General features: G+C 35.4%; 1 protein-coding gene across 1 annotated transcript in view; it reads left to right on the forward strand.

Annotated features, from left to right (window-relative positions):
• The window catches only part of LOC114754706 (endoplasmic reticulum-Golgi intermediate compartment protein 3), a 41,069-nt gene extending 25,468 nt beyond the window's left edge, over window positions 1-15,601 (forward strand). Inside the window, exons 7-12 of the mRNA XM_028943519.1 lie at window positions 318-439; window positions 522-605; window positions 12,060-12,206; window positions 14,227-14,335; window positions 14,415-14,534; window positions 15,329-15,601. Of these exons, the coding sequence (XP_028799352.1) occupies window positions 318-439; window positions 522-605; window positions 12,060-12,206; window positions 14,227-14,335; window positions 14,415-14,534; window positions 15,329-15,402 (656 nt within the window). The 3' untranslated portion in view covers window positions 15,403-15,601. The remainder of the gene's footprint in view (window positions 1-317; window positions 440-521; window positions 606-12,059; window positions 12,207-14,226; window positions 14,336-14,414; window positions 14,535-15,328) is intronic.
• The last annotated feature ends 588 nt before the right edge of the window (window positions 15,602-16,189 follow it).

Here is a 16,189-nt window from a genome sequence, read left to right on the forward strand (position 1 = left end):
TCTACTCAACTTTGTCCTCTGTCCTCAATGTCTGGTGCAATTATGAATAGCTTGTAGTTTGTTCAGAAGGAGAGAGATTAAAGGGTAGGCTGCAGGTTCTCTGGCTGGATGAATCATCAATAAAATCACAACTATGATACCTATTCTGGGAATCTATTGCAAATGACTAGTTTTATGGCTGGAAGGAATAGACATCCAAGAATAATTCCATATTTTAGGTCTTTGCTATTGTTCTTAGTATGAAGTAGCATGTTAAAAGAATGATACCATAGTTTTATCATGTATAATAACGTATATAAATTTCACATTTGAAACAGATCATGGAAAAGATCATCATGAGGGTTCAGAAAATAAGATTCATCTACAAGGCTTTGATGAATCCACTGAAAATACAGTCAAGAAGGTGAAGGAAGCAATAGCAAATGGGGAAGGATGTCGGGTAAGAATTCCACTTATCATGTCATGGACCATGTCTACCTTTTGAATGGGAAAGACTGAGTTTTAATGTGTTTCTTTTGTAGGTTTATGGTGTTTTAGATGTCCAGAGGGTTGCTGGAAATTTCCATATTTCAGTTCATGGACTAAATATATATGTTGCCCAAATGGTAAGATTTTGTTCCTTCCTCATTGGTCTTGTTAGTGTCTTTTTTTTTAATATATATTGAAAAAGTCAAATACATTATTAAAATAAAGAAACAGCATACATTAGTGACACAACAAACAGACACGCATAGATAGACATAACATTTTGGGCTCCTTCATACGTATCAAACTGGAGCCTGAATAAACATTGTAAAACCATAACACACTAGTGGACAACAGCAAATGAAAGACATATCTGAGGTGAAGCCCAAATCATTTGGAAAGTGCTCCAACCTGGATGCAAGTCTTGGTAGTTATTTTGTTTAGTGATTTTAAATATACATAGAGGAATTCTTGTCAAATTTCACTGTTCTGAACAGTACATGTGACTAGAAGGACTACATCACATATTTTAATAGGTAGTATTAGTCTCTCTAAGAGGCCATGGCCCAAGGTGCATGGCTCCAAGAGACAAATTTCTGTGATAGAGTAAATGGCACAGATGATATTAAGGATCCATAGAAAAGGATTTTTATATCCGTCCTCAGACCTTATATCAGAAGAGTAAATATCCTATCCAGAGGGGGGAATAATCTTTTCCTTTTTACATTACCGTTCTAAGGAATTATTTGGGGGAGTGATTCCATGCTTGTGGGTGGATAATAGTGTTGACATGTTTAGAAAGAGTGAAATGAAAAGAGGAAACGGATGTATATAGTTATAAAGGCTGTCATGGTTGGTTTAACTAAAGAGTCGGTGAATTAGCTGCTAGTTGGATCTGGATCTCATCCTCGTCTTTTGCTCTCCTTTTCTTCTCATCTCATCTCCTTCTTTGAGAATAAAAATTGAATAGTTGAGACTTAATATCTTATAAAATTATATTAAAGCACTATGTAAAAAATAAAAAATACTATTAGAATTTGATTTGGACAATTCACAGCTATAGACTACCTAAAAATAGAAAAACAATGGTTTTGCAAAATACTGAGTATCAACTGTTCATTTTCAATCCAATGGTGGGAATGGGATGAGGAGAAGAAAAAGAGGTGACAGGAGGATCCTGATCTCCGTTAGTTTGGTCCATTTAACTATTAAAACTGGACAAAAAGAAAACTGGTAAAAAACATTAAAACCAATCAAAACTAGACAAATTGTGAAATAAACTAAAATACAGGCTAACTAGTTGAGAAATAGACCTCAGAACACAGACCTGATGAGTGCCCAAGTACCCTGGCAGGTAGTGGAGGAGTATTAATGATCTATTTGAAGTTGCAATGCCTTCTCTCCTTGTTTTGGATGATACGTGAACAATTTAATGCCAGAAAAGATTGCTTTATTTGAAATGACAGTGTATGATACTTATAAGAATAATCCTAGGTTATTAGAAGATTCTAGGATCAGTCGATAATTACATAATTAGAGGAGAATTAGGAAAATTAGCAAATTCAAAATTCAAAAAACAAGAATCTTGTAATTCATTGAATAATTCATGTATATTACTTTATGGGAATCGATACAAGTATATATAGGTGACGAACACTTCATGTAATCTAATTACAATCAATCAAAATTAAAGAAAATATTCCTGCCATAAATTCTAATGAAATCGCACAGAGGGTGGTGAGAATCTTGGATACTATAATAGGAAAGAAATCTGATTTCCACTTAATGACCAACGGTCATATGTGACAGCCTATACCTTGTGATTTTCTAACACTCCCCCTCGAGCTGGAGAATATATCTAGCATTCCCAGCTTGCTTCGTAATCCTTCAAACTGTACCTTGGCCAATGGTTTTATCATGATGTTTGCAATCTGATTGTGTGACCTGATATAGGAGAGATTGGTTATTCCCTCTTCAAAGCCCTCAATTCTTCTTCTATGGCCCCTCTCCAATTCAGATCCCTTATGGCTTCTTGGTAAGTAGCCAATATGTGTTCATTTGCTAACCTTGTAACAAAGCTAGGAATGGAGGATGACAACTGGTCATATGAAACAAAGTTACTGATAGGATGTCTAGTACAGGATCTTACCTTTTTTCTTAAGACAATAGGCCATCCAAGATTATCAGGACTAGGAGTTGAAGTTGAGTCTTGGTGTTGCTCGAAACTAGAGGACACTTTATTGTGCTGATTTGTCTCGACTTCACTCTCTGTGCTTTCTGTAGATTCTGGAATCGCTTCTTCACTTTTGAATTCTGGATCATTAGGGTCCATTGTACCAGATTCCTCATTTATGGCATTACTAGGCTTTTCAATTCTGTCCAGGTTTGAATTCAAGTCTGGGTTTATTGGAATGGGTTGGAAAGGCTCGGCTTGAGGTGGATTTATGGTAGTTTGGGGTTCAGGTGTAGATGTGGTCAAGTTTCGAGGAGTTTGAAGTTCATTTTTAGGAAGCAAAAACTCCCATTCCCCTTCACCCTCCTCTTGAATGGGTGTTTTGGTATAGTAGGGTTGAGTTTCTTTAAAGGTAACATTCATTGTGACAGAGAACTTATTAAAGCTAGGAAAGTAACATTTGTACCTTTTTTGGGTGGAGGAATAGTCAAAGAATATGCATGTAATGTCATGAGGGTCAGTTTGCTACCATGATCATTGTGAACATATGCTATGCACCTAAACACTTTTTCAGGAATGTGAGTGAGTAGATGCGAGTTTGGGTAGTTTTTAGATAGAACTTGGATTGGATTGTGAAAGTTGAGTGTTTTGGATGGTGGGCGATTTATGAGATGTGTGGCAGTCAAGAGTGCTTCTCTCGAGTAAAATTTGGGCACGTTATTGGTTATCATAATGGCTCGGGTCACTTTAAGAAGGTGGCGATGTTTTCTTTCAGTTGTCCCATTTTGTTGGGGTGTATTTACACAAGCTGTTTGGTGTATAATCCCATGTTTTTTGAGGCAGGCTTGAAGATTTGAGTTCATAATTCCCTCCCATTATCACTGTGCAGAACTTTTATTGATGTGTTAAATTGATTCACAATCTGTGGAAGTTCATGGTAATTTGAGTAAGCTCTGATTTTTCTCTCATGAGAAACACCCAAGTAACCTGTGTGTGATTATCAATTTGTGTTGAAACCATTTTGCATTTGCTAAGGTTGAAACACAAGCTGGCCCCCAAATGTCACTATGCACAAGGGAAAAAGGGTGAGAAAATTGATGAGGATGGGCTTTGTAATTGCTTTATGTATGTTTGGACAGTTGACATACTTCACAAGGAATGGAAAAAGCATTTTTATTCATAAAATTTGGAAACATTCTGGACATATAATTAGGACTTAGATGGCCTAACCTATAATGCTATAAAACAGCTTCTTTATTCGAGAGTTGCTTGATGGAGTTCCTTTTTGTAGCAAAAGTCACACCTTGAGTCTCTTTGCTTTGATGATGATCCACAATATAAAGCCCCTATGATCATAGCACTAGGACAGAGTAGCTTTACTAACAGAAATTAAGTTGCACTTTAGATCAGGAACATATAACACATTCTCAGTATCACATCACCAAATAAGCAAACCTCATCAATTCCATAAACTTTATGAACATAAGCGTTTTACATGCTTTAACATTTTGAAGAAGATTAACGTTAACGGTCATGTGATTAGTGGCCCTAGAGTCAACTATCCATATTTGATTATGATGAACCCCAGTATTAAGGGCTAGGACTGCATTACCTGTGTAAGCTATATTACCTGTGGCTATCAGCTTCTCTTTGTTGTCATGTTTCTGTAGTAATTTTCGAAGGAATTCTAGTTCCTCCTTGTTTAGGTTGCTGCCAAGATCTTTTGAATCTGTCTTCGCAACTGTATGGGCCCTTGCCTCGGGTTTACCCTTTCCTTTTTGGTTGCATGGTTTTCTATGTAGCTTCCAACACACATTTTGAGTATGTCCTGATTTTTGGCAATGGTCACACCATTTGCCATTCTTTTTGCCCTTAGCCATTAAGGCATTTGCTTTAGGTTCTGCTCCACTTGATTTCCTTGGAGCATTGAGCTTCTTTTGACTTTCTTGTTTTACCTTGAAATACACTTCATGAAGGCTTGGTGGTTTTTCCTGGTTCATTATCCTCTCTCAAATTTCGTCATAGGAAGGGTGCAGTCTAAGAAAGAATTTATATATCCTTTTCTCCTCTTTGATCTTGGCATGCAAACGAGCATCAGCTGTACACGACTACTCACGACTACTCATAGGTGTCGTATTGATCTAGTTGTTGTCACAAAGTAACTAGATTAGTCCAATACTCAGTAATATTAAAGGTGCCTGGTTTGAGTAGGTCTAGTTGAGACTATTTCCAAAATGGCTGCATGATTGTTTAGAGAAGCAAACATGTCACGAGCTGCCTCCCATACTTCCTGAGCAGATTTGCACAAGGTAAAACTCGTATTGATCTCTGTGGTCATTGAGTTGCCCATGATTGTATCATGGAGTCCTTTGCTTCCCACATGCTGTATTTTGCATCTGTGGGGTCTGGTTTTCTTGTTGCTCTATTTAGGTATCCGAATTTCCCTTTTTTGGTGGCATATAGTTGGACACCGGCCGCCCACTGGAGGTAATTTTGTCCATTCAAACGATGGATAGTGATCTGAGACATGCTGGCATCATTTGGCACTTGGTGGTTCACAGCTGGGTTCATCAACGACGCGGTGGAGTTGTGTGCCAATGAGGTTGAAACCCCCTGGCCTTCCCCATCCAGCCCAAAGCCGAATCGGATAATTGCTGCTTTGATACCATGGACAACTTGATGCCAGAAAAGATTGCTTTATTCGAATGACAATGTACACTATTTATAGGAATAATCTCAGGTTATCAGAAGATTATAGGATCAGTCCATAATTATATAATCAAAGGAGAATCAGGAAAATCCGCAAATTCAAAATTCAAAAAACAAAATCAGATCTGCCATGATTCTAGGAGATTGATAGGAAATTAAATCTGATTAAATGCTGCTAAATAAGGAAGGCCCAAGTCCAAGTAGCGTCAACAATATGGAACTGTGACTTTGTCTCTTTTGGCTCGTCTGACCTAAATTACCCACCCTACTCTCCTATACGTGGAGTTACATTCAAAGTGGATTAAGGTTTTATATTTAGGATCAAATTGAATATCGAATTGGCTCTTATATTAAGGATTGGAGAAATATATAAAATTTAAAATATATTGATTGTATTATGACCAGTTTCATCATGCATGGTTTGACTATGGTTCGACCATTGAATCCTTAGCTACTATCTTGATTGGTTCTAGGATTGGTAACATTGGAAATAGGAAAATTAACTAATACCTTAGAATATATGACTGTGGTCACGGAATCAGAAGTAGACAGTTTAGTTGTTGTATGCCAATGCTATACATGAGGAGATTAGGTAGTTTTATTTTATTTTATTTTAGCAGCAGTTTTGTTGAGAGATTAGATTGGTCTTATGTTGCAGTCAACAACTTTACTTGGAATTTAAGCTTCTTACGGATGATTTTATGTGGATTAAGTCAAAGCTCTGGGTTCTATAGCGCTACCATTTTTCTTAATTCATATTCAGATGTCATTAAAGAGTATTGTTAACAATCCTTAAGGACTTCAGTTTCTTTTATTTGTTTCTAAATTAATGATTAATTATATGGAAAAAGTCTCTATGTTCTGGCATGCTTTCTGGGTTTATCTTTCATTTTTAATATGTGGTTTAAAACTAACGCTTTGGCAAAAGGGGTGAAAGATTATGAGAGAAAGCAGCTCTAAATTTTATTCATGAGATAGCAATTACATATATAGAGGAGTAGAAGAGATGTAATCATATCTAATCCCCTAAAATCCTCCTAGAATCATGGGATACATAAACTGAAATAATGCGTAATAAATGCAGATATGATCCTAGGAAATAATCAACATATTCTTAAATAGGAAAACTAGGTTAACCCATAGGAAGAGCCCATGTGATAACAGCAAGCCCATTACCAACACTCCCCCACAAGCTAGGGAATAGATATTGATCATTCCTAGCTTGTTTATGAAACTGTCAAACTTCTCTTGTGTGAGAGACTTTGTCATGACATCTGCCACTTGTCTTCCTGGGGGAATGTATGATAGGTCAATCACCTTTGCATCTAATTTTTCCTTGATGAAATGTCGATAAATCTCCACATGTTTTGTACGGTCATGATGTACAGGATTATTTGCAATTTTGATTGCTGAGATGTTATCACATCTTACTTTGATTGGTCCTCCCGTGTTAATCTTGAGCTCCTTTAAGAGCTTAACTAGCCATATACCTTAACAGATTCCTAGAGCTAAAGCTCTATATTCAAATTCAGCAGAGCTTCGAGAGACCACTGGTTGTTTCTTACTTCTCCATGTTACCAAATTTCCCATTACATATGTGCAGTAGTTGGTGGTAGACCGCCTATCAGTCTTTGAACCCCCCCAGTCAGCATTAGTAAATAGCTCAATGCCTCTTGTATCTCTTTTTGCAAAAAATAAGCCTTGCTTTGGAGTTTTCTTTAAGTATCCTAGAATCCTGTAGACCGCTGTCATATGCTCCTTTTGAGGGTTACTTGAGAATTGACTAACCACACTTACTGGGAAACATATATTGGGCCTGGTGTGAGAAATAAACGAGCTTCCCTATCAGCTTCTGATATCTTTCTTTGTTCACAGATGTACCATCAGGTCTGATAATTAATTTCTGATTAAGCTCTATTGGTGTGTTGGTTGGCCTTGCCCCCTACATTCCTGTCTCCTTTAATAGGTCTAAAGTGTACTTTCGTTGAGATACACTAATCCCTTTTTGTGTGCATGCTACTTCCATGCCCAAAAAATACCTTAGTGTTCCAAGATCTTTGATTTCAAATTCAGCTGCCAAATTTTCCTTGAGCCTAGTAATTTCTTCTGCATCATTACTGGTCAATACAATATCGTCAACATAAACAATAAGGGTGGTGATTTTACCTCCATGATGTTTAACAAACAATGTATGATCAGCCTAGCATTGTTTATAACCCCAAGTCTTGATTGCTTTGGTGAAGTGTTCAAACCAAGCCCTAGGTGATTGCTTTAACCCATACAAGGACTTGTAAAGTCTGCAGACTTTATGAGAATTGTCAGAATTTCTTACTCCCAAAGGAACCTCCATGTACACTTCCTCTTCAAGATTTTAGTTTAGGAAAGGATTTTTAACATCTAATTGGTAGAGGGGCCAATCTAGATTAGCAGCCACAGATAGAAGAACATTTGTTGTGTTAATTTTAGCTATAGGGGCAAAAATATCTTGGTAGTCTATGCCATAGGTTTGAGTGAAGCCTCGAGCAACTAATCGGGCTTTATACTTGTTCACACTCCTATTGGGGTTATACTTTACAGTAAACACCTACTTACTGCTCACAACTGATTTTCTTTTTGGTAGATCAACAATCTTCCAGGTTCTATTTTTATGCAAGGCTCTTAGTTCTTCTTCTATGGCTCGTCTCCATTTAGGGTCAACCACAACTTCCTTGAAACCTTTGGGTGTAGTCTTTCTTTCAACATTTGCAACAAAGGTTTTTAAACGAGGGGACAATTTCTTGTATGAGATATACCTAGCAATAGGATGTTGTGTGCAACTTCTTTTTCCCTTCCTTAGGGCAATTGGCCAGTGGAGATCCTCAAGACTTGCCTCAGGAGCTGAATCATGGTTTGGTGTAGGTGTGGGGATGGGTTCTTCTCCACTTTGTTGCTGTTCTGTTGTAGCATTAGGTTCCTCCACCCTAGTGTCGGACATGGCAGGTTCAGAAAGGGTTTCAAATGGGTTTGTGTCCTGAAACTCAGATCTGTATGAAGAATTTTGAGGTGATTTAGGACTATTTTCAGTAGCGGAGGTATGATGTTCAGGTTGTTGAGTTCCAGGAAGTAGGCTATTTGGAGAGTAGGGAATACCAAGGACATCTGGTGACATTTGGGATCCATTGATATTTTTTCCAGATTCAGATTGATGATCATTCTCACAAGCTAACCATTCACTTTGAACTCTCTCCCCCTGAATGGTGGGTTTGGGATAATAGGATTGATTTTCTATAAATTTAACATTCATAGTGACAAAAACTTTGTTTGTGGTAGGATAGACGTATTTGTACCTTATTTTATTTGAGAAATATCCTAGAAAAATGGTTTTAATGGCCTGAGACTTTAATTTCCCACCCCCTTCATTGTATACAAAAGCTGTACACCCAAAGACCTTTTGTGGAATAGAAGTATGGAGATGAGAATTAGGATAAACTTCACAAAATTTTTGAAGAAGGCTAGCAAATTGCAAAATTTTTTAGGGCATACGATTTATTAAATAGGCAAAAGTGAGCATGGCATCCCCCCAAAATTTGTTAGGCACATGTGTTTCAAACATAACAGCTCTAGCTACTTCAAGTAAATGTTTATTTTTTCTCTCAGACACACCATTCAGTTGGGGTGAGTGAACACAAGTAGTCTGATGGTGTATGCCTTGTTCTTTCAAAAACAATTTAAAAGATGAATTTAAATATTCCTTTCTATTGTCACTGCGAAGAACCTTAAGGTATGAAATTGACTTTTAATAAAGGTGTGGAATTTTTAAAAACAGAAAACACCTCAGATTTTTGTCGCATTAGAAAAACCCAAGTTAGCTGAGTATGATCATCAATAAAAGTTACAAACCATCTAACTGTGGAGTTAGTTTCAAATTTTGATGGACCCCAAACATCACTATGTATTAATGCAAAGGGTTGCGTCGGTGTATGAGGATGAGAAGTATAAGAGGTACGCACTTGTTTGGCAAGGTGGCAAGTATCACAATGAAAGTCTGAAATAGCTTTATTATTGATATGTGGAAACAAAAACTGCATACTGTGAGGACTAGGGTAGCCTAACCTAGAGTGCCATAACATAAAATCTTTATTTGTCATAAAAGAATAAACAGCGTGAGAACGTGATGTTGATGAACCTTGAAGATAGTAGGGCCCATTCCACACTTTAGCCTTCCCAATCATCTTCCCCAAAATCAAGTCCTGAAAATCACAGCCATGTTTATCAAATATAACAAGGCAGTTTAATTGAGTTGCCACTTGCTGTACAGATAACAGATTGCACTAAATTTTTGAAACATATAAAACCCTTTTTAAAATGATGTTTTCAGATATAATCACAGTGCCTGAGCCTCTTACTTTTGTATACTGTCCATTTGCTACTTCAATAGTCTCATGTTCAGAACATGCAGAAAAATAAAAAAAAAATTTCTCAGATGTGGTCAGTTGCTCCTGAATCCAAGGTTATCAAATCAGGATACGAATTGTGAATCAGAAAACCTATTTTTCGAATCTTGAATCGAAACTTATCATGAATTTTAAGATTCACGCATAATTATTAAAGATGACATGTAGGTAATTTTATAGAAGAGAACATCAAAAGTGTGTAGATATTAGGTTCTATACACCTTACAAAAACTAACAAAAGCCAATGTATATCAAATTTCAATGACAAATAATCCCCAAAATCAATTAGGAAATAAAAAATTAGGGTTTTGATTGATATTTGATAAGCTAAAAGTGATAAGTACATTAGGGAGTATTTATACAACAGATTGTTTCCTATAAATAACAAAAAAAAAAAATAAAAAAAAGAAGACATGGAAAAGGTTTTTTAAAGTGTTGAGTTAGATCAAGCATGATTCAACACTGCCTGAATCACATGATTCTGTTGTGAATCGCACGATTTAGGCCATAAAAAGATATAATGGGAGATTCGTATCTTTTATTGTCTATTTTGTCTCAAATCGCAAGATTCGAATTGCGAATCGTGGGATTCTAACCATAATGCCTGAATCCACTACCTTAATATCTCTGGGTTTAGCTATACCACTAAGAGCACGAGTTAGGGCTGTACCTGAATGAGCTAGTGTAATAGAGGGAGTGTTCTTCTCACACATTTTTGAAGAAGTCGAGGCATGCTTATCTAGTATCTTACGTAAGACTTGGAGTTCTTCAGTACTTAGGGTACTTCCTTCAGGTTTTGTGGAACCTACCATTAGATCCTTTCGATTGTTTCTATTTTTCTGTTTTGAATTTTGGGGCTTGCCATGTAGTTTCCAGCAAGTGTCCTTGGTGTGTCCACTTTTATTGTAGTGATCACACCATTTGTCAGACTTTTTCTCCTCTATATCTCCTTGGTTCCAGCAAGCAACTAATGCAGATCCTTCATGAAGAGTAAAAGGGTTGCTCAAAGTTAATATTTTTCTTCTCTCTCCACACCGAACCAGGTTAAATGCTTCTTCTAATGAAGGAAAGGGCCTCATACTCATGATGCAACCTCGTACATCTTCAAATGAGTCATTGAGGCCAAGCAAGAAATCATAACACCTTTCACGATCACTCACTGCCGTGTGATATATAATATCCTTATGACAGGACCACTCATAAGTTTCATAGAGATCAATTTGTTGCCAGAGTTTCATCAATGCACTGTAATATAATGTAACGGTTTGTTCTCCTTAAACTAATTTCTGTAGTGATCGCTTTACCTGGATAACAGTAGCTATGTTTTCTCTAATTGAGTAGGTCTTCTTTGTTGAATCCTAGAATTCACAAGCCACGCCATCACCATATTATTTTCAGCGCTCCAGGTCTCAAACTCAACACTTTCAGAACTGGGGGGTGATCCAATCAAATACTTCTCTTTGTTCTTTCCGCGAACAATCATTAGAACATTCCAGGACCATTGGAGATAGTTGTTACTGTTGAAACGATGAGTGATCATCGCATGTGGATGAGAATACGACACGCTTCCTGGCATCCCAAGAAGCGATGATGAATTCGCTCCATGGTCTCCTCCACGTGACTCGGAACCAATCTCTTTTGAGCTCCCTCTAGTCGATAATGGACTAGTGTTTCCATCATCAACAGTGAAAGCTCTCGGCTGATTCATTAGGACTGCTCTGAAAGACATTGAGCCGATGACCACAACTCTGATACCATGAAAGATTATGAGAGAAAGCAGCTCTAAATTTTATTCATGAGATAGCGATTACATATATAAAGGAGTAGAAGAGATGTAATCAGATCTAATCCCCTAAAATCCTCCTAGAATCATGGGATACATAAACTGAAATAATGCGTAATAAATGCAGATATGATCTTAGGAAATAATCACTATATTCTTAAATAGGAAAACTAGGTTAACCCATAAGAAGAGCCCATATGATGACGGCAGGCCTATTACCAACAAGGGGATCCTTTCTTTCATTTGTTTCTATATCTTTTGTTGTTTGTTTTCTTTAGCTAGGCAAGAGTCTAAATTGAGCTTGAATGCCCTGGATTTTTATTTGGAAATTAATTCCTATTATCTTAAAGTGGATTATTTACTCAAGTTGCTTCAGTGCGATTTATGTTAAATTCTTTGGGAGCTTATCAAATTAAATTTGATGCGATAAATTCTCACCCTTTTTTTGTTTTACAAGATATCAGAAGTCTTATCCAATCTTACTGGTTTTCTGCAGATTTTTGGAGGATCAAAGAATGTGAATGTAAGTCATGTCATCCATGATTTGTCGTTTGGCCCCAAATATCCAGGACTTCACAATCCACTGGATGGGACGACGAGAATTCTGCATGATGCGAGTGGGACATTCAAATATTACGTTAAGGTTGGAATACTGGCTTGTCTTTTGAATAATCAACAACCTGGTCTGCATAACATTCTTTCTATAGATTGCTATTCTCTATACTTTTAGGCCCTTATTGAACACTCTTTTCTGATATTGTTTTTCGGAGAATGGCAACTTGTATTTCTTCTCATTTTTTCTGCTCTCAATATTGATAAATCTTTATAGAACATTAACACTTATTTTTGGGTATGTTTGACTCCAGGAAACATTGCAAAGTCTAGCCTACATGTGTCTGATTAAAAAGTATAAATATTTTAATCTTAGACATGGCTTGTACACAATTGGCCCCAAAAAAGCTGGAGAATAAGCCAATGGTCCTATGACCTAGTGGCATTAATCTCACTTCCATATGTGGGTTTGATCTTGATGGAGTACCAGTTATTGTGGGATAATGGGTAATGTGGCGAGTTAGGGAAAATCAGGGATAAATATTATTTAAAGTTATTTTAGATATTTTTTATTTAATAATATTACTTAGGTTGTTGATGGGATCAATTTATCTTGAATATTTGATAAGAGATTTTAGGAGTCAAACAAGGATCCATATTGTTGTAGGTAGGATCCGGTTTGTTAATGGTTTATTCGCTAGTGTCAGTTGTAAGATTTTAGGGATTATTTCTGGATTTTATTTGATTCTTTTAGTAAATAGAAGCAAGTCATTGAGCACTGATATTTCAGTTTCATTCCTTTGGAGATCCTCCTAAGTCTTTGGCTAGCAAGGGAACGCTACTTACCCTCTTTTTCTGATTAGATATTCCCACCTTTTATTAATTTGTGAAGTTAGATTCAGATTTCATATCTTAATAAAGATTTTTCTTCTTTCTTTCTCTCTGCCTATCCTGTATAATGATAGAGTACTAATTATTGTGGGATGGTGGTTGATGTGGGAAGTTAGAGAAATATAAGTGGATAAATATTATTTTAATTTATTTTAGATATTTTCTATTTAATAATATTATTTAGGTTGTTGACAAGATCAATACTAAGGATCTGCACTATAAAATGAGTCTTATATTTAGTATTATAAGAGTAGAAAGTAATTACTTTATTATTGTATATTTGTTAGATTCAAATCCTAAGATTTTAGGAAATATTTCTAAATTTAATTTGATTATTTTGATGTAGTTATAATTTATAAATAGACTAATCTCCCTGCAAGTAGGGATTGAGTAGTGGTATGTCGGTTTTATTCCTTTGGAGATCCTCCCAAGTCTAGCTGGCAAGGGAGGGTTGAGCAAGATGCTTTACTTTTCTTATTAAATCTCCCTACCTTTTATTAATTTTTGAAATTATATTCTAGGAGGCTAGTCTATTTATATACTGTAATTTCATTAAAATAATCAAATAAAATCAAGAAATAATCCCTTAAGTCTTGGGATTGACTCTAGTGGATAAAGCACAACAAACTGGATCCTATCCACAATAAACTGATCTTATGAACAACCTAAATAATATTATTAAAATTAAAATATCTAAAATAATTTAAAATAATATTTATCTATGATATTTCTCTCACTACCGGCATCACGATGATCCCACAATGATGCTAGTTTCGACTTGCCCCTTGTGCTAATAAAATGGAGAATAATTTGACTAATATAGAGCACTGACTTTTTGTTCGGTAGAATTATAAAGTCGAATAGTTTAAGGTACTTAAACTATAGGATGGTACTGATCACTGGAATGTCTTTCAGGTGATGGAAAAGCGTGCGTAATATACGTTAGAGCTATGTCGTAGGAAAGGGTAGGGCTGGGTCACCTTTAGAGAAGTGAAGGAGATTTTCATTTTGACCCTGGAAAAATGTAGACTAGAATGAGTTGATGAGTTCATGGCGATTAGCATTGTTCTCTTTAGTCTGCCATCTCAGAGAAGAAACGGAGATGCTATATTACCAGTTGGATTGATTACGAATTTTTGTGGTTAAAATATCAAATCACTCATATTTTTGCACTTGAAGCTGCTTGAAGATATATTAAAGTTTTGGCTGTTGTAATGCAGGTTGTTCCCACTGAATACAGGTACATATCAAAGGAAGTTTTGCCTACTAATCAGTTCTCAGTTACAGAATACTTTTCCCCCATGAACGATCAAGACCGGACCTGGCCAGGTTGAGCTTGTGTTTAGGGTTGACTATGTTTATTTCTGACTTTTTGATTCTGATCATCTCTTCTATTTGTTCTTTGCAGCTGTCTACTTCTTGTATGATCTGTCACCTATTACCGTCACCATTAGAGAAGAGCGCCGTAGTTTTCTTCATTTCATTACTCGGCTTTGTGCTGTGCTGGGCGGAACCTTTGCCTTGACAGGTTTTTCTCTTTAATCACACTCTGATTATGCTCCATTTATAAGAGTATTCATGGGTTCGGTTTGCTTTCAAACCAAGGCTAAAATTCTGCTCCAACTTAGTATGATCTATCTTGCATGCCATGTTATTATAACTGCAGTAACTCCTGAGTCTGGAGTGTTATATTTTGTCTCCCAAAAAATGACTTGGTCAAAATTTGGGAAATTTTATGAAATATGATGACTTTTATTTTTGTGAAATCGGACCAAAAGTACTCTCTCTTGAGATATAACTTTATTATATGCTGACATCTTACATGATTAAAATGAGAACATACTTTCCCTGAAATTATATATATTTTGTTGAAATGTAAAATAATTATCTTAAATGGTTAAATTTTTTTAAAGAGAACATTTTGGGAATACCTTTGTTTTCAATACCTATTAGGTACTTTCTTTCAAATAATTTTAAAATTGAAATTGAAATTTTTTCATTCATACCAAGAAGAATATATTTTATCTTTATAATTTTATAAAAATAGATATGGCAGTCCACCTGAGAAAAAAAAAATAGATATGGCTGTATCTAACTCAAAATGAATTCAGTTATAATATTTTTTAATTATAAAAGTATATATCTTTTTTTTTATATTATTCTCTTTTAAAAATATTTGAATAAGAAAATATTTTGACTATTTAAATTAATTGAATTTAGTTTTTTTTTTTTTGTTTTGAAAAATGGAACCATGTGCATCTCTTGCATATATTTGTGATTTTCTTGTTTCATGTGTAAAAATTATAGTGTTTACATTTATAGGGATGCTGGATCGCTGGATGTACAGACTGGTCGAAGCTATAACTAAACCAGCCTCCAGAAGTGTATTACGGTAGAATCGAAATCCTTGCATCATCTTCAGGAATTTCAGGCATGACATCGACATTCAAACCCACCTTGTGATTTAAAAGATGGGGGCTTATTTAAAACTAAATTTCCCTTTTTTCTTTTGGAAAAAGGAAGGATATGTGAACGTTCACATCATATAATATAATCCTTTTTTTGTATTAGCTGACCTCAATGGCTAGCTTCTAATTGTGTTTGCAGTGGAAATCATTGTTAGTTTGTTGCTTGTTTGACCTATGTTTGTAGGGGAAAGTATTTTGTTAAGACGAGAGCCCAACTCAGATTGAGAGGCTATGAAGGAATTATACATATTATAAAGCACTTTTAGCTACTTCAAAAGAAAGTAGTTAAGTGTAATTTGTATCATTTTAAAAATTAATACTATCTTTGATTCTGTATATAAGAACTAGTTTGATTTTTAACTCTAGCTAATATATATTATTAGCAAAGGTGTTTTAGAAAAAATGTCTATTTATTACAAGTAACTAAAGTTTTTTTTTTTAATCTACTCAAATTAATCAACCAACCTTTATATATTAAAGACCAGAGGTAGTATTATTTTTCAAGATTCACTTGCAATTAAAATCAACTTAAAGAGTCTTTAATTTCTAGTTGATATAATCTCTATCTACAATATAATTAAGGAAAAATCACAAAAAAAACCCACTGAGATAAAAAAAATTACATATAAGAATCTTTTCACAAAAATTATCAAAACCCATATTAATATTATCATAGGTCTCAATTTCCAATTTTTCTAGTTTGGTTATCTGTTTT

The sequence above is a fragment of the Neltuma alba genome, unplaced genomic scaffold, assembly GCF_004799145.2.
Source record: "Neltuma alba isolate B1F8T4 unplaced genomic scaffold, ASM479914v2 tig00010185_pilon, whole genome shotgun sequence".
In the NCBI taxonomy this organism is placed as follows: domain Eukaryota; kingdom Viridiplantae; phylum Streptophyta; class Magnoliopsida; order Fabales; family Fabaceae; genus Neltuma; species Neltuma alba.